Source organism: Dermacentor variabilis, unplaced genomic scaffold (assembly GCF_050947875.1).
Source record: "Dermacentor variabilis isolate Ectoservices unplaced genomic scaffold, ASM5094787v1 scaffold_16, whole genome shotgun sequence".
NCBI lineage: Eukaryota > Metazoa > Arthropoda > Arachnida > Ixodida > Ixodidae > Dermacentor > Dermacentor variabilis.
Window position 1 is genome coordinate 9,573,747 of NW_027460324.1, and position 24,746 is coordinate 9,598,492.

At 44.7% G+C, this 24,746-nt stretch overlaps 1 protein-coding gene across 2 annotated transcripts in view; it reads left to right on the plus strand.

Moving 5' to 3' along the window:
* LOC142568058 (SH3KBP1-binding protein 1-like) overlaps positions 1–24,746 on the plus strand; it is a 177,421-nt gene that overhangs the window by 13,603 nt on the left and 139,072 nt on the right. The window contains exons 4-8 of one of the 2 annotated variants that reach the window (XM_075678142.1): positions 2,268–2,341; positions 7,219–7,277; positions 11,068–11,148; positions 12,165–12,326; positions 19,942–20,250. In XM_075678142.1, the coding sequence (XP_075534257.1) occupies positions 2,268–2,341; positions 7,219–7,277; positions 11,068–11,148; positions 12,165–12,326; positions 19,942–20,250 (685 nt within the window). The remainder of the gene's footprint in view (positions 1–2,267; positions 2,342–7,218; positions 7,278–11,067; positions 11,149–12,164; positions 12,327–19,941; positions 20,251–24,746) is intronic. The other variant, XM_075678143.1, reaches the window with a different exon arrangement.

Here is a 24,746-nt window from a genome sequence, read left to right on the forward strand (position 1 = left end):
TGGCGTCAATGGGATAGCGGCAGTCCGATGCGCAGCAGCTTGTTCGCTCGTATGCTGCCTTGCAGAGGGACACGATGTCGCAGCTTGACATATTGCCAGTCGCTATGTTTGCAGTCCACAAGGCAACAAAGTCGAATCAAAGCGCTCGCGAAAAGACAGACCAACACTGACTGTGGAGCTCTCGTCAAAGACGGAGCACGTTGTAACACAAGCAGACGACACTTGCTGTGTGCCGGAAGTGCTTAAGTGTACTGAAAAAGCGTTCTTGTGCATTCTCTTTATGTTACTTTCTTTTTATAAAAACAAATGAACTAACATTCCAAGTATTACGAAGATCATTTGTTTACCATAAAGTTGGAAAAATTATCAATCACGCTCCCTGGTCAGCCAATCGGATAGCTCGCCCCACTGACGTCATATGGGTGATTTCCGTAACATGGGTAGGGGCGGCTTAAAATTCCGCCAGGCAGTGTGCTGCGATTGGCAGCGATGTGCATTTTTAAAACCATATAATAAATTACATGCTTTACGCGGAGCACTTATATGTGTCAATTAATGATCTGAAGGACCTACTCTAACAACTCGGTACATTCATAGAAAATCGTCAAAATCGTTTCAGGTTCCCTTTAAGGGCAGTAAAAGACGTGCATTAATTTTTCCAAACTCACTGACTTTTCGTATGTTGTCGCAGCCCCTATGAGGTCCGAAAAAATGAGACGTTGACTGTACAACCAAGAGGACGCTTCAAATTGTCCGCGATGCGAACGCGTGATGGAAGGTCGACAACAACAGAAAGGATCTACACATAGAAAAATACAGAAAAGCAAGCGTGCTGCCGCTTCTTTGAAGGAGCTTGAGCTCAAAAAACAAAGTGTTGTCTGACGTTGAGATGCAGGTGTAAGTAGTAAGTGCTTTTATTTCCCCTAAACAACATACATTTGAATATGGACAGGTCTTGAGGAAAAAAGCTGCATTAGCAGCTTGACTAAGTCCTAAAACCCATTTTATGGCAGCAGCAGGGGGAACAACAGTCCATGAGGGAATGATAACAAATAAAGCAGAATACGACGAATAAAATAACACACAAAAAAAACAAAAATTGATAAACCAAAGCAAGTTACTTAGCTTACATATTAAGAAATCAGAAGTATGGAGAGAAAGAAAAAAAACGACACTCAGATCAGTCATGCATACTAATAGCAGATGATGTAGCAAAAGTAATATTGTGATCTACAAGTACAAAGTATTAAGCATAAAACCAGCGCTAGCAGTGATAATAATTATACAGACTAGTTAACGAAGACTGTAAAACATTGATATCATGTGCAATCAGTGTGTTGAGCAGGACAGGCAGCCCATATCCAAGCCAAGATAAACTCTTCGAAGCAGTGAAACAGAACACTGAGGCATTGTGCGGGGGCTGAGAGTATGTCAGGGCAGTTGAGGTTCGCAATTACCAGCTGTTGAGAGAGAATCTCACTTGTGACAAAAGTTCGGGCCTCATACTTGTGAGTTTGTCATCAGTTGATCGGAATAGCTCATATCCTAAAAGATTTGCTTTTGTATGCATCTCCTTTTTATTCGTATTTCAGAATGTTCAACTCGATTTGCAATGGGTTTTACCATCTTTTTTTAAGATGTTTTATTCGCTGTGCATTTTACTAACCCCTCGCTTCTTTTTGTTCTTTTAATGAATAAAACACTACTCCTTACTATTCAAACTGGATTAAGTCACTATTCGAACATGAGTAAGTCATTTTTTTTTTAAACAGGCTTGCTAGGGAGTGACAGCATCGGGTGACATGGTGTCAGCCTGTCTTGACATAAAACAAATTTCTGTGTCATTCAGAAAATTTTGCAAAGGCACTCGAGAAAACCTGGAAAACTCAGGGAATTTGGAAATCTCAACTTGGTAGACACCCTGAGAATGTGACACGATGCCAGCATTTCATTGATCCAATATGTTGACAGGCTGTTCGGTGTAAAAAAGAATTGCACACCCGGTAAGCTACCACCCCATAATGTGGCACTTTTGCATGTTTGCCAGAGGCTTATTCTAATCCCCTATTCCTAAATCACCATTTATTTAGCAATGTGCATAAAATGCATACTTACAGTATGTAAGAATGAACAGATAAATCGCATCTATTCATTGATACTTCAGTTGCATCGACTCAGTAGGCAACGAACCTGGTGGGGGAAAAAAAAATTTGACTAAGAATTTCGGAGGAATGCACTTTCCTCAGAAATGCTGCTCTCTGCTTCAGATCTTCATCGACCGGGACCCCAAGCTGTTCTCTGTCATCCTGAACTTTATGCGAACCAAGGACATCGACCTGAGGTGCGTCTGCTTGATACACCAGTGGAATCAGGCACCAGTTGTGTTATTAGCTGCAGGACATGCTGGTAGAAAATGTTTCGCCCCTTAACTGTTTGCTTTGTGGTGCATTTACTATGGGGGCTTAGTCATTTTTTAAAATTAAGATAGCGGATTTCATTCTCACTGTTGTTTGTCTGTACTATCGTGGGCAAATGAAATTCAAACTGAAAAGTATAAAGTGGGAAACCTCTTAGGAGGGAGATTTACTTTGAGAGTGCCCATCTGTATGCATGGGAATGGAAGAATTCATTTTGCTTGGCTTCAACTATTATGTTTGTTGCATTTAAAATAGAATTTAAATCATGACTGCCTATTGTGAACATATTTTTTATTGATGTCACCAACTCTTCTGCAAAATATTGGAAAATTTTAGCCGTATGAAGGCATCAGCTATACTACTCCCAATTCATCAATAAAAAAAATTATATCCCAGTTTTGTGAACAGTATTATACAAGATATACTGTAATGTGGCCAAAATTGATATAATATGCATAATTCTGAATTTTTTCAAAAGAAGTATTGAAGCACTCGTGTAAGCAGTATATTGATTTTACGTAAGTTGTAAACTAATATAGAATGCATTTGTGTGCTTCAGAGAGTCCAACAGAGACAGCTTACAGAATTATGGTATCTGTTTATGGTGCACAGTTGTGGACTTCTTAACTTTATGCTTCAACTTTTCTGTTGTTTTTTTTAACTTGCCTTTTTCCAACACTTTATACAAAGGTTTCATGCTGTAAAGCAGACCTTTGCTTTTGCTGTGATCATAGCATTTGTAGGTTTCACGTGTGTTTGACTAGGGCTATTAAGAGTTGGCCCAAAGCTTAAGCTTCCGCTTAGGTTATAACTTTAGTGACATTTTGCACTGCTATATCTCCAGTTGCCAAATCTGGTGTTGGCTCCAAACAAAGTTCACAAGCAATGCCATCGTTGCATCGATTAGTGAACGTGGGATGAAAGAGTGTGTATCCTTAATTAGCCCTCACTGGTTCCTGATATAGCACTTGCAGAACAGGAGAAGGCAAGTTCTGCAAGGTAGTTCACTCCCACATGCTTGCTGTTGAAATTGCTTAAATACTGTGGGACTCACTTTGTAACAGTATTTGTAGTGTGTGATCTTGCATAAAGATCACACTTTTGCTGGGATCATTCTTTAATGTGTCCCTCTATTTAGGAAGCCAATCACGCCAGCATTGTGTGTCAATCAGGTGAATGTCCCATGTAACGGTTGTACGTATTTGTGCAGTGTGGTACACTAAACTATGCAGAATATTTTTTGCAAGTACATACCTTGTATCTATCTTTACACACCAAATTCATTTGGAAGCTCACCTGGTGATCTTATCAAGCTACCCTTAAAAATGTCATTGCCGCACCTTCTGTTGGAATGCTTACGGTCAGAGTACAGTAGAAACCGGCTATATCGAACTTGAAAAAAAAAAAAAAAACGCCTATTAGTTCGATATAGGGCATAATTCAATATAAGCCTGTTAAAGAATTGGACGTCATAAAAGCACATACCATTTATGAAATCACTTTATTGATGAAACTAGCTTAGTTTCACATGAAATAGTCGTCTATTTTCTTCTGCTCAGGCAATTTCACTGCCTGTGACGCACGCACGTCTCCGCATTGTCTAAAAAGTCGAAGCAGCTGAGGCTGCAACTTTCCACATTCGCGCAGAAGCATCGGACAAGTGCGAGCGCACCAATCACCTCGGAGGATGTGGGCAAAGGACCGTCGTTGCTTTCCTCATTGTGCCCACTTTCACTTGTGCTCGGTACGATGTCGGCGATGTAGTCTTCGTTTTCGGGCTCTCCCGTGGTAGTGGCACCATCAGCTGCACTCACAGACTCGTCAACCGTTGATTCGTTAATGGCTTCTGGAAATCCTGACAGCTCGCTCCAAACTTCAGCAACACCGGCAACGGCTTCGTTGCACTCTTCAGAATTTACAGTCATCGCCGGGCCCGCGAAAACCGGTACATCTGAAGCAATTTCGGGTGAACCACTTGTACACGCCTGTGCATACGTGTCGGGCGCCACAGGCACCAGGTCGCGAGTTTGTCCACTTTAGCCCTAATCTTCCCCTTATTCTTCAAGATTGTGCTGAGAGGTTTCTGAGAATCTTACAAGTTGCAGGCAAGGTAAATATGCCTGGTAGCAAAGCTTCCATAGAAGGCCATACATTCAAATCATGGCGGTTCATCGGCGGTTCATGCGTCTTAGCGCCATCTGTATGAGGAGGGAACACTTCCGGCAGAAGAAAGAACAATCTGATGCCATAGCCGTTAAAAACAGAAGCGACGTCATTTTGTTTTCAAAGGCGTGAAATTTGTTTTGGTGGTCTGCCATTAGAGCTGTATATTTAAGTGCCCTGCCATTCAACTTGATGGGCGTTTCGAGTTTTCAGTGCGGAAAGCGATGCAAGGTCAGCTGTCCGGGTTTCGAAATCGCACCCCTGAACGGAACATTCTTTCTTTAAAGGTTGACGAAAGCTTTAGGTGTAGAGTGCTGGTTCTATCGTCGGACGCCAAGGCCTGTGCAGTTGCATGAAAACAACTAAAGTGAGCAATTATCCGGCGGTCGCAACTCACTACTTTTGACTGCATAGGTAAAGAAACGATGAAGCTACCCACGTCACCAAATTCAGACAAATGTCGACACGCAAAGAGCACACCATGTTAAGGGGACGTATAGTAACAGGTGAACTTTACGAGTGTGTCTTTCTGCACACTTCAAGAGCTACATCGCTTTACAAGCGGTAGCGGCGTCAACGCCCATCCCCTCTTAAGAGGTGCACTAAAAAAGGTATTTATTGATAATGATAAAATAAAATAGAGTTGCCTTTTCTTCACCGGTCAGGTACATATAAAATTGGTACGGGATTTTATTTTCGTTGAATGAATCTAACTGTGGTACCGCTTTAATTAAAAAACACTTTTTTCTTTCCCAATGTTTGTTGCCTCCAAACATAGTTGTGCTTCAATCGCTGCTCCCATAACAATCCTTTCTGATGTCGGTGACAACCGTTTTTCGCCCGAAGATTCGTGACCTATTTGGATCGACCTTGCTGTGGGGACATTCGACTTCTCACCGCATTCGACCTGATTTATGATTTCGAGCTTCACAACTAAAGGCAACACTGTGGGAGAAGGCCCACAAGGCGCAAACACAATGAACCAGAGAAGCAGTGAGACAACTCGCACTTGAGCCAAGTTGCATGTCGGGGGCACAAGAGCCTCTGGTTGGCTGTCTGAGCGAATTCTGGGGGCGGGCCAGGATAAATTTTTGCAAGGGGGTGTCGACGGCTTGCCCGACGCAGTGCAGTCACAGTAGAGTGTACTAGACAATGGTTTAGTGGGACAAACGGCGCTTTCATGCTGAGGCGCCACATGTGCAAAAATTTGCGAGGGCGCTGCGAGCGAACTGGATTGGAGTGGAGACTCGCTACACAGCTTATTCAGCGTAATTTCGCTGCGTGCACTGAGACCGATTGCATGCGTAAGCTCTTATAAGGGTGCTTTGTTTCAACTGCAAATTTGTATTGACACCTTTTTGCTACGTACACATATTTGAGGAATGGGTTGTACAACATGGCGCTTTTAATTTTGCTGCCGTTGTCAAGTGCGTCATCTGCTAGCGAGCGCACGTTCGTTGTGAGGGCGCAGGCAGATGCCCAATTTTTTGCACAGAAAGTCTGTGCAGTAAAAGCATGGCAGTTTGGGCGAGTTGGTGTGTCATGACTTTTTTAGGCTTGTAGTGCAGCTCAGAAAGAGCAAAAAGGAAGGTGGAAGGGGTAATCAAAGAAGGAAGGAAGGGGTAGACAGATACATGAATGGAATGTTGCACTGCAGGTTTATTATTTTTTTCCATAAGAATACTTCTCGTAAATCTGAGCACAGGGTGCCACATGGGGCATATATGTTTTATTTGTTTGAAGCGGTAAGCAGGAAGTTTACGTATGTTTTTTTTTTCCGTCTGCATTTCGAAAGACCTACTGGTGGAAGATTATATTTGCAAAAATACACACGAGGTACATTCTACTTGAACAAGAAAAGTATTTGTTCTCCAAAGGGAACCCTACAATAACATCTATAACATAGCAGAATGAAAGCCGACACTGTGGCCACAATGCACGCGCAATCACCGAGTGGCATTAAATAAAATAAAATGTTATAAAGAAGAGAAAGAAAGGCACCTATTCTTAAGGCATAAGTACAAACACCTTTTGAGCGGTCTGAACGCATGTACCAGCACACGAAGTAGTACGAATGACCGTTCCGAGAAGCATCTACAGCAGTTTCCAACGGCGCGACCTTCTTGATGCGGCCCGATTCACTTCGATCGCAGTGCCGCCACAGTATTTTTTGTCGTCGCACGTCTCACTGCAGAGCATGCACCGCCCCAGCCGGTCGTCCCACTCAACCTCATTCCAGTACACTCTAGTCACGGTAGGGAGAGCAGTTGGATCATGGAGGGTTGGATGGAGCCGCGCTGCCGAGTTTCCCTGCCACCGCGAAGGAAAGCCAACTTCTAGGGGCACTTTTGCGCCGCTTGTCGTTCAATATATCGGGAGTAGCTGCTATTCTTTTTTTTTATGTGAACGTCATTTTTGCTATACATACTCGTTGTAACTATACCGTGTTCAGAAATTGTTCTATATACATAATAATTAGATGTAAACGGGTTTGATATAGTCGGGTTCGACTGTAATAGAAATATGGTGTACATTTTATTTGTTACATAGCTTTCATGAGAGACCTCATATATCCCCTTGGAAGCTAGCTGTGGTGAAGTTACACTTTAATGAAATGCCTACAACCTCTATCTTGCAGAGACCTGGACATGAGTGTATTGCGCCACGAGGCCGAATTTTATGGCATCACACCCCTGGGTGAGTGATTCAGAATGCGGTTCAGGATGCTCACGTTAATAGCCGAATGTTGGTGATTAAATCCCCATTTGAAACTGGTAGAGCCCTGCTCACAGCGTGACTGGCTCTGTCACACCTGTGATAAGGGTGGCATTGGCCCCACAAGGCATTGTGGCACTGGCCATTTGACCCACGTGTGCATGGATCGCCGGAGTAGGCGAGCGGGCCCCATTTAATTAAATGCAGCGTTTTGTCATAGTGGGTGCAGGCAACGAGGAACCATTTCATTTTTTCCTCGTAAAGAGGAGCAAGTTTGTTTTACCACTACTTTTTGTAAGCAGAGTCTCTTGAATAGTAAGTTTGGGCACACTCATGCCAATTGCTGTTCGCAACCAACAATAATATGCAACCTTACTTATGCTCAATACACTAGAACACTTGTGCCGGCAGCAAAAAACCACATCCTTCACAGTACCATTCAAGCTCAGTTCAGGCCCTGCAGACTGTTCGGTGGGTCTGGACTATCTAAACAAAACTATTTATATTAAGCCCAAATTTCTCTTGCAGATCGTACACAGGATGGAGACTGTAGTCTGAAAAATATGACACATTCCTTTAAGGCACCCAACCTCGACTCAACCTTCAAATTGTTAAAAGCATACAGCTGAATAATGGATAAGGAATTTTCAATGCTTCTGTGAGCTTTGCTGAGCTTTCAAACTGTGGACTCCATCCAACAGCTCTGCACAGGAATGTCAGATATGAGAACATCCAGCTATTTCATGTGCTTGCGCAGTATACTTGGAAAGGACCTGTACAGTGACTAGAAAAATATGCCTGATGCAAGACCGTGTGGAAAACAGTCAAAGAAGTAAATCGGAATGTCATAGGCATCAAGCAGAACACAAAAGGAAAAGAACGGACAGGTGCTGAAATGGTGGTCTTCTTTCTTCTGTTCTGCTTGACAGGATGAATCTGTGCCAAACTTGAGTTATTCTTCAAAAGAAGTAAACTCGCTACTGACTCTGAGACCAAACTCTGTGCCATATACCTTCAAATTTGTTTTGTTAATGCAATTTATGCATATTATTCAAACTTGCATTTCAAGATGTTTGCAGCAGGTTTTAAGTATGAGATTTTCGTCCGTGCTTTTGCTTCTGAAGCACAGTGTTGGCGGGCACAAGTTCACACGCAGTGCACCGCAACTGCACCTGGCAAGTCAAACTTCGCAGGCAGTCCATATTGTAGGTCCTTTTTGTTTCGCCATTCTTCGACCTCATTTTTACTTTTGCATTCTTCGCGTGGTGAGCAGGCTTTAGGAATGCTTCTTTCTTTTTTTTTCGGTTCTTCCAGTGTTTTCTTTTTTATGTGTGAGGTTTCTGTATTCGTTTTGCCATGCTTTTTCTTTTTTTGAATTCAGGTTGCTCCGCCCCCTTTTTTGCATGCTGGTAATGAGAGCAAGTTTTGACTAGAAATAAAAACCATCTAAATGTTCTTTTATTCATTTTGTGTGTAATGTATTTACTTGGTCTTATGTTGTCTCTTCTACCGCTTGATCTTGAGTTGTTGTCTCTTGTGTCTGCACTGCTCAGTGTGCCTCCTCCACTTGCAGGGCTTTGTCTGGAGACGAATCTTGCATTGCTTGCTCTTGATTTGATGACAGATGACGTCGTTCACATTTTACAATCACAGCTTTGCGCTTCAAAATTAAATCTGTCGGTCACGTAAGACGTAAGGCTCATACCCCCGTAAACGCAGCCTCCGCATTAGAACGACAGAAGAGAAGTGAAATTCTACGCTGGAATGACAAGCGCCAATAGATGAGCCAGCTGTGGAAGAAGACAATGACGACTATGATGAATGTGGTAGCAGTGGCATGAGCACATTTGCACGGTAATGCCAAGGGGCACCAGCGAGCCAGCTGTGGAAGAAGACGACGACGCTCGAGCCATTACTGATAATGATAGTTTTAGCGAAGTCCGACAATGATGGCACAGGGCCTGCATAAACAGCTTAGCTGTGAAAGCAAGCTTGCATTTCCTACAAAGTTGTGGTGCAACTGTCGCAGGGGTCAGGATTCATTTTGGCCACCTGCAACGTGCACCATAATCCACCCACCCAAATAATTCCATCCCCATCAGAATGCTGCTGCAGTGGCTCGGAATCGTGCCCGCAACCTTGTCCTCAGCAGCATAGCAATATATATATATATGTAATCAATTTTTACGGCGCAACCAAGAGTGGCGAGAAGATGATTTGACGTGTAGAAGTAGAATCGCTATCAACAGCCATCTTGTTTATGCATCATTGTCTGTCATGTCAATTTTGTAAATACATCTTTATATGTGTCTTCTGCAACGTAACAACACACACACAATTAAACTTCAATATAACGAAGTAGGTAAAATCAGCAATTTGCTTTGTTATATTCAAATTTTGTTTATTTAAGTTTGACCATTTATGCAAATAAGTACAGTCGCCGATCGATTTTTCTTGCACGGAAAGGGGCCACAGAATATTTCGCATTATCAGGCAATAAAAAAAAGCGCATTTGAATGAGAAAGCAATTCATTTTGATGAATACAAGTGTCGGCGACAAATGATACGGTTTCATGCAACGTCGACAATATCTTCACATAGGCGGTAAGAATTAATCGAAGCCAGCCACGCTTTCACATGCACTTCGCCCCCCGCGACTGATAGCATCACCTGCACAGGGAGGACATTATCACGAAAAGCGCTGGCCGTGGGGAGCGAATGCTTTGCCTGCCTCTTGCTCCAACGGGTCCCCGAAACCCAAGATTATGATACCTCCCATACTCAAAACGTGGTAGAGACCGCTTGCGTGGTGCCATGTCGGCTCAGCACGCCCACTCCTTTGCATGTGCGTATCTCTCAAGCAGCCACGGCCCAGGCGCATGCCAACTTGCCCCCGCACCCTGTCTCGCATGCTTGCAGCTCACTCCCCTCCACCTCTTTCCCTTTGCTCGCACCGGAAGGTGGCACATGTGAGGCCACCATCTTTTGTCTTTCACCCTCGCGCACTTTCACTCGCACCTAAAGCACACTGCCTTAGGATCTGATCGCACTTGGACTTTATACGGAACAGGATGCTGGCCCCACTTCGGCGGTCACTCTTACAGCAACCACGATGCACAATTGAGAGGTGTGTTTGCAAGCAGCCACTTGTAATTCAATTATTTGACCATCTGTGTCCACGGAAGTTTCCATTTATTGTCTCGGCATTCCATTGCGGCAGCAGTGAAATTTATTTATATTTAAATGACTTACAAATACACTTCGTTATATTAAGTTTCTAAATACATGGTTTTCTATGGACAAGAGGTTATAAAAAGTTAAATACTTTGTTGCGTGGAGTATTTTGTTATATGGAAGTTCGTTAGGCCAAGGTTTAGCTGCATATACATAAATGTTCTATAACGTCCCTTGGCGTTGTCATTGCCCAGCATGATGTAATGATTCTTTTCTGATGCTCTTCTTCTTCGTGTTTTGCCAGTAGTCCAAGTGGTATGCACTTTGTCAACATTATCACTGGGAATCGGCAAGCCATGAACAGTGGCTGATAAGCATGGAATAGAAATGAGGAAAAGGAATTCGTACGCTGTGTCAGCCCCTTTATTTATGCGAATGCATTTTCACAGTGTGGCACAATCTTGCTGGTGCCTTTAAGAGGAACTGTACAGTTCCTATCATGCCTGGCTACTCCAAACGGGGTAAACAGTCATGAAGTAAACCTTTTCTCTCCAACGGCTGCATTGTCTCCAGCTCTTGAAATGCCACTGCCTTGCAGTGAAGCGGCTGATCCTGTGTGAAGACCTGCACCAGTCCTCCTGTGGCGATGTCCTCTTTCATGGCTACCTGCCCATGGCTGGTGAGCTGTTGCCTGTCTCTGCATTGAGAACTACTGGTTGGCAGAAGCTCCTACATTCAGTAAACATGGAGACATGAAGGTGTAGCAAATGTCCTCAGCCTTTTCCATCTGTAAATGTGACCCTTTTGTCGCGGCAGCCTGAAACAGTGGCCAGCCAGAAGTGCATCTAAACTATAGAGAATAGAAATATTTCAAATAAGCCACCAGATTGCTATCAAGATCAATCCTCAAGTCCAACTGCAATTTTCCTATTGAAATACATGCCAGCTCTGAAATGCTCTCTTTAAACAACACCAAAGTGATTGCAATAAAATTGATTGCATTTACGAGAGAGAATTCAATTCAGCTGACTGCTGGGAGGAGAATTTTGATTAGGGTGTCAAATTTTAAACAGAAATTGCCGGAAGGAGTGATAAGCTCAAAACATCACTGGAACAAATGTTTTCAACTCCATTATTTTTTACCAACACAGACCCAGTCAGCCCTCGTTATAATGAAAAGGGTTGTGATGAACTAATAGATATGAATGTGTAATTTACATTGATTATAATCAACATTTCTTTTTAAATTCCCATAGAAACCCAAGCATTTGAAATCTTTTAAGAAAACAAAGTTTTTTGATAAATAGAGACAGTCAAACCTTGTTATATTCAATATTCATTATAAGCATACGCACGGTTAGAGGCAAAAAAGAAAAAGTTACATTCTGGTCTATACAAAAGGAATGAAAGCACGGTACCTCCAATGGGCCAACAAAAGGTCTCCTGTAGTGTTCTGTGGCCTGTCAGCAGCTTGCTGTGCCGATACAAAACATGAGAACAACAAAAATTGGCAGTTTCGCCTGGGAGTGGAGCATTGAAAAGTGATAGCATGGTTTATAGTAACGCGTAAAGTGAACAGTTTATTCTTTGCACACAGGCTTTTCAGCTGGTTACATTGTGGCTGTTTTGACACTCATGCCTTTTTGCTGGCTGACGACAAGCACTGTCCTGGAGTCACGAAATTTATGCGTGCAGCAGTACCGCCGTACGAGGTTGCCACTGGCGGCCGCAATGGGGCACCCTCTGGTCTCCTGCTGACACCCGCCGGTGGAGCCGACCGTCGTCCCGAACATGGGGCTCCACGGCCGCCCTTTGTTGTTGATCCGTCGTGCCTGACGGGGCTGCCCGGCGTCGTCGGTGAGCATCGCAACTGCGGTTTTTTTGCAGCACGTCTTGTGTCACCTGACCGTTTCAAGTGCAGTCACCTGCGTTTTGTAGGCACAATTTCAGAGCACATTTGCATGCTTTGGTCCTCACCCATTCCAGTCCTGCACATGGTGGCTGAAGTGTGCAAGGAGCTGACAAACTGGTTAAAGATGAGTGGCCAGGAAGAAAAGAGTGCAGTCAAGAGTAAAACCACACCAAGTGAGAGGGCTACAATTCCCTGTGGGTGTGCATTCTCGCAACACAGTAACCCTTTCAGGGTAGATTTTTTTCACCATATGCTCAGAGCCGATATTTTTTATTGCAGATTCCGATTCTGCTGAGGGACTTATTACGAAAAAAATTTACTGAAATTTTACTAGGGTGACCGTAAAGTGAGAAAAATATGTTTTGCGTTGGTACATATGTACTCTTTATTCATAAATAACAAAAAAAAGGAAATAAACTTATAAGAATTAAAAATTTGATGCATTGTAATAGTTCAAGGCTTAGAATATGTGCACATGAGAGTATTTCGCAAGTCTCAAATGTTCCTGCTATTACACTAATATCTACATCCATAGCATAATCAAACTGCGTATGTGCCGCACTCAAAAAAACTGTGGTTGTGTACCCGTCAAAAAAGCAAAACATGTGACAAATTGCTGCTAATCTTCATCTCATCGCCAACCAGAGGCAATTTGATATCGCAAGTCTCCCCCCGAAAAAAAGAAAAGAAAAGGAAATGCATGCAAGGCGGCATCCTTCCTATGCTCGCCCCTGTGAGCACTAAACAAGCGAGAAACAGGCGGCCGCCCTTTGAGTGATTAGTAACGAGGTAGCCATCAGTTTTGCGAGCGCAAGAAGCCCAAACGGCCCGCGATACAAAACCCAAACCGCCACCCAGCCACACGCGCATCAATGCACGAGCAGTAGTATATAGATGCGCTGGAGCAAACTAGCTCTAAAACAAATCATGCAATGAAAACCGAGAGAGGGAGGTGCAAGACAAAAATTCACTGTATTCCTACATAGTGGCAGCACATGCCAGGAAAGAAAAAATTAGGGATTTTCTCCTCGCTCGTTTCGAAGCTGCTGGCGACTGGCATATGTCGTCGTATGCAAGATTCCAATAAACGACTGATATTGGCTGATAGCTGACATCCATGAAGAAGGGTGTTTGGATCAGTGCGCTTCTTAAAACAAATCCAAGCGCTTACCGTGCTCATAGCAAAAGTTGCGCCATGCGCACTACAGTTGTGTGTAGCTGCATCTGCTGCATAACGTAGACAGTGCAGCCGCCACAGGGTGCCGAGGCAGATCCTTTCACCGTTGAGATGCTCAGACAACCCTGTGCTCTGATTGGTCTCTATGGGTGAAGTGGCTTTGGGCACGCGGCAACGTGAGTCAGGTCGAGCACCCACCGGATCGCTTCCTAGTCTTCCCAAGTTGCGCACCTTCAAAGTGCATCGCCATCATGATCCGTGATGTTGGGAATCCTTTCAGTGCGAGTCTGCAGGGCAGCATCCATTGCTAATCCAATGGACCTGCTGCTTATGTACTTGCATAGGCGAACACACCGGCAACGTTTCCTTTGAGCTTTGGACATTGTGTGGTTGTAGTAGAGACACGTGCGGAAGGAATAGTGCTACTTATGGCACTCGGTATGAGGAAAAACTGCAGACTTGGGTGGCCCTGCACAATCGCAACCCAATTTTCAGCAAAGCTGTTTCTTTCGAGCAGTTGCAATAAAAATTTCAGTGTCCTGTAATTAAATCATACACTTTAATATGATGCCCTTATAGCACTGGTTCAGCATATATCCCATTCGGGCTCTTAGTACACAAACTTCACAAAAGCAATAAATCATCTACACGCATGTTGTTTAGTGAGAATATTGGCCATAATATTCCCCCCGTTCTCACTGGATGTGCTCTTGTACCAGCTTACAGTTCCCCCAGGGCTACATGTTAATTTCTGCATTCTTCTTAAAAACACAATTAGTATAACACTCCGGATAGCCTGCATACGTAATTTACTACTAAGGCCTGCAATTTCTTCACACACTATAGGCTTTGTTTACACATTATCCATAATGTGCCTCTACTTTTAAAGAAATTAAAAACAGTATAATTTTTGTAGTTCATCAAAGACACCATAGAAACCTACTACAAACCTCCTTTAATGGAAAAATAAGCAAAACAAAAAGGAGAGTTCAGTAATCATTTGCAATGCTTCTAATCTGGCTGGGACATTTAAAGTTGTGCCACACATTGCATTGACCATGAGCCCCATTTCTAGTAAAAATAAACTTGATGTAAAATAGAGTTATCTCAGCTTATTGCAAAGCACAGCTGATAGTGACAATATGACACTTTCGAGCACTTGCTCAAATTTTTAGCGAAGGTGGTATTTATTTTGCACGCATTTAACTTCACACATATATTTCCCATGGCCTTTCCTCCATTTTCACTAAATCTGATTTTAGTAGCATTTGTTGTTCCGCCAGGGAAATAGGTTAAAATCTTTCCACTCGTAAAACACACGTAACGCTCCAGAGCATTTGCATAAGTAATTTTCACCAAATTTGAAGTTGCTGTCTTCTGTAGTTTCTTTAGGACATTGGGAAATGTAGAAAATAGCAGCAGTATCACACTCTGTAACACCCGAATAAGTAACTTTCTACAAAGGCTGTAATTAAGCTACAGAGATTAAACATTTCTCATTAGTCGCACCTGACAAGCTTCCTATTTCAACGAAATAGAAGGCCCATGCTTATCGTAGAGTTCGCCAAGGAGACTGGCGAATAGCAACTACATGCTGTGTATAAAGTATACAAATTGCGAGAAGATGCGTATTCAGCAACTACTTCTAAAGCACATGATTGCACCAGGCACTTCAAACTGTTGCCACACGTCACTCGTAGAATTCTTCAGAATATGAAATATCTGCTGTTTTTGGTCCGCCCACAGAAGAGAGAGAAAAAAGAAAAGCATTTCATATAATGCTTCTATAGGGGCCATTGACAAGGGTTGAACAATTTTCTTTTAAACCATAATCAACGGGCATTTCAAACTTCACCTGCTTATTGTACTTAACAATCCCCGCACTTCCTGAACATATAGATTTCATGAGTGATTTAGTTTTTTGTTTAAAACTATAAAAACTTGAATATAATGTTTTTGAGTGGTTCTAGTTGCGATAACAGGTTGACTGTAAAAGCAGCCATGCACACCTATCTGGTGCACCATAGCACAGCAAAATTATGAGACCAATGTTTAACGTAGTAGCAGCAGCTGGAAGTATGTGTTGCCAAGGGCGCCTGTTGATTTCTACTGAAAGAAGGAACACATATTGAACCCAGCTGAGCCAGCGCCATAGGCGACTCCTTCCGAACATTGAGGGGGAATGAGAAAGATCACTTCTAATATCTATGCCCGTACTAGGTCTCTCTCAAAAATTATTCCTGTAATATATTCCTAGGAGGCACCACACTCATTCTAAAGCATTTTTGGGGCCTCAAAAGAAAGATAGTTCAGGACCCTTTTAAGAAGGTTGTGGGACACTTCGGTGTAAAGGTAGGCTTTTTGGTTTGGGGTCAGCTACGAAAAATATTCAGGCTCGTTGACGAATGCATGAAAGCTACATCCAATGAAGGTAGCATGTCTGCATGGTCAAGCATAAAAAACAATTTCTACCTTGTGCTTTGGGTGGTCTATACAGAATACCTTTGTCATGTAGCCATGCTAGGCAATGTTTGCCTTAATGAGCGCAAGAATGCGATAAAAAAATCCTGTGTTTTACCCGAAAGACAAAACATGGGTTGCGATAGCAAATTAGTATACAGTGTGGGGTTTGTCACACGTGCTCTTGGGACAAAGGAACAACAGCACAGTAGTGCAAACAATCACAAAGGTATTTATTGCACGTTTCATAGATCAATGCCTGCGAGCCGAGTTGCTATTCCCAAAACATGCCGATGGGCGCGCGACAAATCTAGAAAGTCCGACTCACCGCGACTGGATAGCGAGCGACTATGTTCGCCCCTATGCTGGATCCCAACACCTGGTTGTTCGCGCGTATGGTTACGCGAACGGTGGCACATTCGAAGCAGGCCACGCGAGACGGTCTTGCAGAAGCATGGATCGGCGCATGCGCGGCACGTCTGCGCTGCTTGCCATTCCCGAATCAAAGAGGAAGTGCCTTGTCCTTTATGCACCCAAGTAACCTGCCGTTAGATGGCGTTAGCAGAGTCACACTCGTGCCATCTTTCGCACTGCGCTTCAACCACACCGACCGCCGCGGGCCCCAGGCCACGTGGCGAAGCCGGATTATAGGAGACTGGAGCTATGTGGGAAAACAACGTATCAGGGGACGCGCGAGAGTCGCGCATCCCCACAACAGCTATACGAAATAAGGATAATATATTTATCGGCTATATAAAGTCATAAACATTCACTTACTAGAATAGAACTGGTAGAACTTTCGAACTTTATCAACAAGCGTAAGACAGCTAACATAAGGAAGTATAATATGGATAAAATTGCACAAGCTCTCAGGAATGGAGGAAGCCTAAAAGCAGTGAAGAAGAAACTAGGAATTGGCAAGAATCAGATGTATGCGTTAAGAGACAAAGCCGGCAATATAATTACTAATATGGATGAGATAGTTCAAGTGGTTGAGGAGTTCTATAGAGATTTATACAGTACAAGTGGCACCCACAACGATAATGGAAAAGAGAATAGTCTAGAGGAATTCGGAATCCCACAAGTAACGCCGGAAGAAGTAAGGAACGCCTTGGGAGCTATGCAAAGGGGGAAGGCAGCTGGGGAGGATCAGGTAACAGCAGATTTGTTGAAAGACAGTGGGCAGATTGTTTAGAAAAACTGGCCACCCTGTATACACAATGCCTCATGACCTCGAGCATACCGGACTCTTGGAAGAACGCTAACATAATCCTAATCCATAAGAAAGGGGACGCCAAAGACTTGAACAATTATAGACCGATCAGCTTACTGTCCGTTGCCTACAAAGTATTTACTAAGGTAATCTATAGCGGCTCCACAGCCCCTGTAGTACTCCATAAAGAAAAACAAAATCCCAATAAAGAAAGGCGTCAGGCAGGGAGATGCGATCTCTCCAATGCTATTCACAGCGTGTTTACAGGAGGATTCCGTAAAGGCTACTCAACAATAGATCATATTCACACTATCAATCAGGTGATAGAGAAATGTGTGGAATATAACCAACCATTATATATAGCTTTCATTGATTACGAGAAAGCGTTTGATTTAGTCGAAACCTCAGCAGTCATGGAGGCATTGCGGAATCAGGATGTAGACGAGCCATATGTAAAAATACTGAAAGATATATATAGCGGCTCCACAGCCACTGTAGTACTCCATAAAGAAAGCAATAAAATCCCAATAAAGAAAAGCGTCAGGCAGGGAGATACAATCTCTCCCATGCTATTCACAGCGTGTTTACAGGAGGTATTCAGAGACCTGGATTGGGAAGAACTGGAGATAAGAGTAAATGGAGAATACCGTAGTAACTTGCGCTTCGCTGATGATATTGCCTTGCTTAGTAACTCAGGGGACCAACTGCAATGCATGCTCACTGACCTGCAGAGGCAAAGCAGAAGGGTGGGACTAAAAATCAATCTGCAGAAAACTAAAGTAATGTTTGACAGTCTCGGAAGGGAACAGCAGTTTATGATAGGTACCGAGGCACTGGAAGTGGTAAGGGAATACATCTACTTAGGACAGGTAGTGACTGCTGATCCGGATCATGAGAGTGAAATAATCAGAAGAATAAGAATGGGCTGGGGTGCGTTTGGCAGGCATTCTCAGATCATGAACAGCAGGTTGCCATTATCCCTCAAGAAAAAAGTGTATAACAGCTGTGTCTTACCAGTACTCACATACGGGGCAGACACGTGGAGGCTTACGAAAAGGGTTGTACTTAAATTGAGGACGACGCAGCGAGCTATGGAAAGAAGAATGATAGGTGTAACGTTGAGGGATAATAAAAGAGCAGATTGGGTGAGGGAACAAACGTGCATTAAAGACATCTTAGTTGAAATCTAGAAAAAGAAATGGGGGGGGGGGGGGCATGGGCAGGACATGTAATGAGGAGGCAAGATAACTGATGGTCATTAAGGGTTACAGACTGGATTCCAAGGGAAGGGAAGCGTAGCAGGGGGCAACAGAAAGTTAGATGGGCAGATGAGATTAGGAAGTGTGGAGAACAACATGGCCACAATTAGTACATGACCGGGGTAGTTGGAGAAGTATGGGAGAGGCCTTTGCCCTGCAGTGGGCGTAACCAGGCTGATGATGATGATGATGATGATGATTAACTTACTAACTAAATGAACAAGCATGGTGTCACGTACGCGCAGGCAAACAAACACACCTCGCTAGGTGAGCGTGGACACTCCCTGTCAAAACGCTGGCATAAGAAAGAGTGGCTGCAGCAGTAAGTGAATTTACCTTCGTGCTGCCTCTTGCTTCAATGGGAACTAAGCCGTGAGAACACAGTGCACATGAAGCTACGAGCTCTTGGTGCACCTAGACTCTCTACTCGTCACAGATCACTTTAAAACATAGGGCTCGTGCAACCGCGCTCAGCCGCGCCGCGTGCAGCTGCCGCGAGAGTATAACCCCCCGGTGCCTTGTACGTGGTGCAAGTCGGAGTGCTTCCTCCCCACCTTCCTCCCTTGCGTGTGCGAGATCAAGCCACCACCCTCAGCTTGCCCTCTCATGCTTTCACTCACACCTACAGCATATGGTATGGAATGTAATACCTTACGTCTTATAATTTATAATACCTTATGTCTTATACCTTATAATACCTTATAGCCTTATAATAGCCTTATGTAATACACTTATGTAATACCCTTATGTAATACCCTTATGTAATACTCCTCCAATGGGGTTTTAAGGTGATAAAGTGAAGTGATATGGTGCATGGCCTCGGTGTTATTGCACTTGGACTTCATACAGAACATCACAGTGACTGCGATGACGATGGCAAAGATATACCTGGAGTGTCTATATAATTGCTATTGCAATGAAATAATGCAATGTCACGCTTTGCTGTGCATAGCCGAGAGAGTGGATCTGGTCGCTCTAGTACTTTATTTCATAGCACCATGATATTGTACATGCATTGCAATCAAAACACAAGGGAAATCATTCAGGCTTATTATACCAACAAAACAGCTGCATCCTGTGTAAGCCAGCCAAGTTTCACCCAGTCAAAAAGAAGGGAGGGGGGAATGATGTTCCTAGAAAGATCATAGCATTGAAGCTGCTGTGCTGTGCCTGTCTGCGTTTTTGTTCATGCTTTGCACGTGCGTTTATCGCCACCAATGTTGTGCATCACACTATATATAGTCTCCTCTCTTCAATAAGAACTCACTTGATAGTAGCTGTTGTCTTGCCTTTTCCTCCTTTAGTCCCATCTTTTGATGCCTTACTCAGGATAAACCAATGCCAACTCATCAAACTTTCAGCATACCACAGTTTGTGTGCCTTCCTTGGCGCCCTCACTTCTCACTCGTGCAATATCACAACACGGCATGACAGACGTGTTCCGCCTTCAGATGCGCGGCCAGGCTCGGTGTTCCGCGTGATGCCTGAGGCGGGCGGCTCCCGACCTCCTCCAACCTCGTCATGCGGCCACTCCCGCAACCCGTCGTTGGACGCCCGGCAGGCCGGACCGTCGGCATCCATGGCGCCTCCACCACCACCGCCGCAACTGTCACGCAGCTCGTCCGACCTGCGGCCAGGCGGCGTCCGGGGCCACTCGCGTGCATCTTCCCTCGACCTGCGGCACTCGCGCAACTCTTCGGCCGACTTCAGCCGCCGCATCCGCGACGACAGCGGCTGGGCCAGTGTTGCACTGCCCCAGGGTGAGTGAGTCACAGGTCTGCACTGGCCACTTGTTTGGTTACTAGAACATGAGTGGCATTAGTGGAAAGGGTGGTATCATAACGACAACCTAGGGAAGAGAATGGGTAAGAAGTTGTGCAGGTTGAGCACATATGTTGGAATCTTGTATGTAGAGCAGCGCTTTTGTGATGCTGAAAATTAAGTTCTATGGAAATAAATGGAATGCCTACAGTTTTGTTCATTTTCTTGCTACACCACATTTAATCTCGTGCAATGCTTTTTTTGCATGAAACTGTTAACAAGCGATGCCGAGGTGGCAAGCACCAAATCGGGTTGACGTGCAGTTTGGGACATCCACACAGTGATGTCATGAGAGCAAAAGCAGTGCATGATGCTTGCCGAGGGAAGAATGGCGATGGTAGGTGTGTGTGTGCACTGAGAAGTACAATGCATATCTAGCTGCATTGAAGTATTCTATACCCCTTGTGCCATAGTGGCTGTAAAGAAGTTATGGGACCTTCATCACACTTGGTTGTTGTGCCGCGTGATGAGGAAAGGACGCAAGAAAATTAGTCGAACACATAATGGAAACAACCTACATTTGTGAAAACTAAAAAAAAAAAAAACTACATTTATGAAACCCACAGTTGCCAAACTACAATCACAAAGGACGTTAAGGCACACGACACGACATGACTAGGCTAAAAGTCCTAAGGCTGCCGTGTGTCTGAGAAACAAAACATTTAAAAAGAGCTCACGGTACAGTAGACAGGAAACGAGAGGTGCCGGAGTGACGGTGCCGTAATGAGGGGCGGCAGCGTGATGACGTAGAAGACGCCTCGATGTTGGACAGGAAGAAGATGGCTCGCCACAAACCAGGGACAACCGCTCGGCAGTCAGCCTGCATCCGAGCCACAGGGCACGTTGCAGGTATGGTCAGCCTGTCCTGCGGACGACTTGTGCGCGAGCCGCAGTGCTCGGTGCATATGCAGGCATTAGCCAGGCCACAAACGGTGCTCCGCTGAACAGCCAACCCAGGAGACGCGTTATCGTCGGCGTCGTTTTCTTTCACTCATCACAGTGGCACATAGTCATTCTGGAGGATTGGCCAAGAATGGGCACACACCTAATAATCCAAGAATTGTACTAGTAGTAGCAGTAGAAAACTTTACTTGTTTTGTAATGAAGTCCCAGATGGTGGAGCCTTCAACCCAGGGCCCCATTCACTGCTGCTATCTGGCTGGCATGGTCAATCGGGTATCACTGGCTATCCAAGGCTGTGATGGAAAGAGCGAATTGGTAGCCCCAATTTAATAAAAGCAAAGTTATTGAATAACATGTGCTATTCCAATAACTCTTCTGTGTGCTTTAGAAGTAACCTATGAGCTGGCATTATCCGCACAGGTCTTCACGTCGTGATTTATAGTTTTATTAGGCAGAACAGAGGTGTGCTCGCTGGCACTACGTTGTTGGTCAAAATTACTCGGCCTACTTGGGACACCACACCAACAAGCGACAGGCGAAACCCCCAGGGGGTTTTGCCACCAACATACCTTGTATTGTTCAGAGTAAGAGATAGAAATGAAATACTGTATTTACTCGCATAATGATCGCACTTTTTTATGAAAGAGAATTGCTGCAAATTCAAGGGTGCAATCATTGTGCGGGTTAAATTTTACACGAAAAGAAAAAAAAAATTTTTCATCCCGCAGCAAATGCGGGATGACAGCAGGTCAACAAACAGGCGACTGACGCTGTGACACTGCGGGATACAAAAACAAAAGTGGCGGCCGGCGGAGTAAGCCGAATGTGCCGAACGCGATTTTTTTTCTTTTTGTGAATACATTACGCGCACTGAAACAGTTTCTTCCGTATGAGTAATGAATTATATTGTTAATATCGGCAAGTTTACAGCAATAACATAGCCATGTCCACTCTGGTAGGACAGAAACAGAGATGGACATGCTTAGCTGCCAGTGACATAGAAACACATGGTGGGCATGCTGCGAAAACTGCGGCATTTGTCTTCACTACTATGCTAATACGGCATGTTTCCGCTAAGGGTGGGCAACCATCTTAGCTGTGGCACAAGCGTCGGCGTGTGAATAGGATACACTTTGTAGTTGTTGTTGACCACAACCATTATCAAGCCTATAAATAATAAAGCCAAGGCAACTTTGGTTATAGCTTTCTTTTTTTCATGGCCCATGATCTCTAGCCCACTAATCACGCACAGTGTCCCATAGTCACCACGACTACACTTGACAAAGCTGTGGACGACATTCAGGGGCTCAGTAACCGTCACTGAAGTGGGTGCACGAGTGGGCTCATTATTGTCCCTGCCATTGCCCACTGGGACGCTGTCGGTGACTTCGTATTTCATGTTCACGTGTAATGTCTGCTTATGTGTTCACATTGTCTGCCTAGTCTGTCACTCCCATCGCCTTCTTCGTACAATAGCGTAAATGCACATGTGGCTAAGATTTTTTGCTGATAACGGTTCAGGGTGATGTTCTGTCTTTCAAACATACACTTGTTTCACCCAAATCGACATAGGTAACGTAATTTTACCGTTCTTGTGTAGTTAATGTGTAGTAATTAGGCCGAAAAACCTTCACAGTGGCAGCATGTCGCAGTAGTTTCCACTGTTTATGCTTCCGGCCAACTGGAATGCTTCGCTTTGTTGTGTAAATTAGTCATGTCCAGCTGGTAGTAGAATATATCACGAGTTCTCGAATAAAAATTGGTGGCTGCACTTGCAGTTTTAAAATGACGGGTGATCGGGAACCGGCTGCCATTTTGTCATGGCAATACGATGCCGCATCTAGTTCTTAACATGGACGTTTCTAACTAAAGTTTGCAGCTAGGTGCGGAGACACACTGAAACAAAAAAGACGCTGAAAGTCTGGTTTCCACCAAAGTGCTGGCAAAACGCAGCTTCAGTGCAGTTAATTTCTCAGTGTTCCCTAAAGAGCAAGTCAATATATATTTAACTTCTGATATGACGGCCACTTTTTGCAAAACTATCGAGTTTGTTTGAACCGGTGCATCTGTATATATTGCTACGGAACAGCCGCCACGGTGCGGCTGCACTGAGGAGGAAGAAGACGACGGGGGCCCACTTGATATAGCGTCGCCATTTAGGCCTTCCTTTAGCTTCCCTGTAAATAAATTGTGTATAGTATTGGGCTCCAGCTACACGTACCATTAATTTGGTGGAGGTGGACGTTCCTCGTACCTGTCATGGAGCTTCGCAGCTGTCGCAACGGCAACAGTGCAGCTTCGACTCCGGCCGGCGGCACTTCGTCTACGCAACCATCTCCGCCTGCAGCCCCGACCTATGTCGCCGTCTCCCCCCCTCGTGATCCTGGTGTTTTCAACGAAGTCGGCAGTCCTGATGTTGACGACTGGCTCCGCTTATACGAACGTGTCAGCACCAGTCACAGGTGGGATCCGACCATTATGCTTGCGAACGTTCTTTTCTACCTCGACGGAGCTCCACTTGCATGGTTCCAGACTCACGAAGAGGAGATCTCGAGCTGGGATCTCTTCAAAGAGAATCTCCGCAACCTCTTTGGCAATCTGTTCGGTCGCCAAGTCAATGCCAAGAAAGCCCTTGCCACACGTGTACAAACGTCGACCGAGTCCTACGTGTCGTACATTCTCGACGTCTTGGCCCTTTGTGCCAAGGCTGACCCGACCATGTCTGAGGACGATAAGGTTAATCATGTCCTCAAAGGCATTGCTGACGACGCCTTCAATTTACTGGTGTTTACGAACGTCACCAGCATCGATGCGATCCTCAAGGAGTGCCACCGTCTCGAGCATGCTAAAAGCCGCTCAGTATCCCAGCACATCACGCGACTTCCCAACACAGCTGCTACGTCATCCTGTGACGACCTCTTCCACCAGCCGTCAGGATGTGACAACTTGACCCGCATCATTCGTCGTAAGGTCGAAGCGGTACAACCGGCGGCCCCTTCATTCACGTCACCTGATCATTCTCCGGTGACAATCTCCTTGATCCAGGCCATCGTCCGTCAAGAGTTGTCCAACATTGGCCTGCAATCCATTTAGTTCCATACGCTCGGAACCTCTTTCTCCACGCACGTCCCCACCGCGTCCTTCTTACTTCTCTTACGGACAGCACAACCCCTCCGAATGGCGAACTGTGGATGACAAGCCGATCTGTTATAACTGCCGACGCATTAGACATGTTGCTCGCCACTGCCGCAGCCGCTGGACTTCTCCGATACGCTATTCTCCTGATTACCCCCTCTCGCCCCTCTAGCGCGTCCTTTTCCTTCGCCCCTTCTATGCCTGCTCCATCATCTGACCTTGCGACACCTTTGACACGATCCCCCTACTCCCGCTCGCCTCCTCCCTCCCGTCGTCAGTCTTGTTCGCCCCCGTCACGCCATGCTCCTTCTCCGACCTACTCGCCGCACCCCCGACCGGAAAACTAGACAGTGCAGCTTCTGGAGGTGAAGCTGCAAAGACGACATTGGCTCAAAAT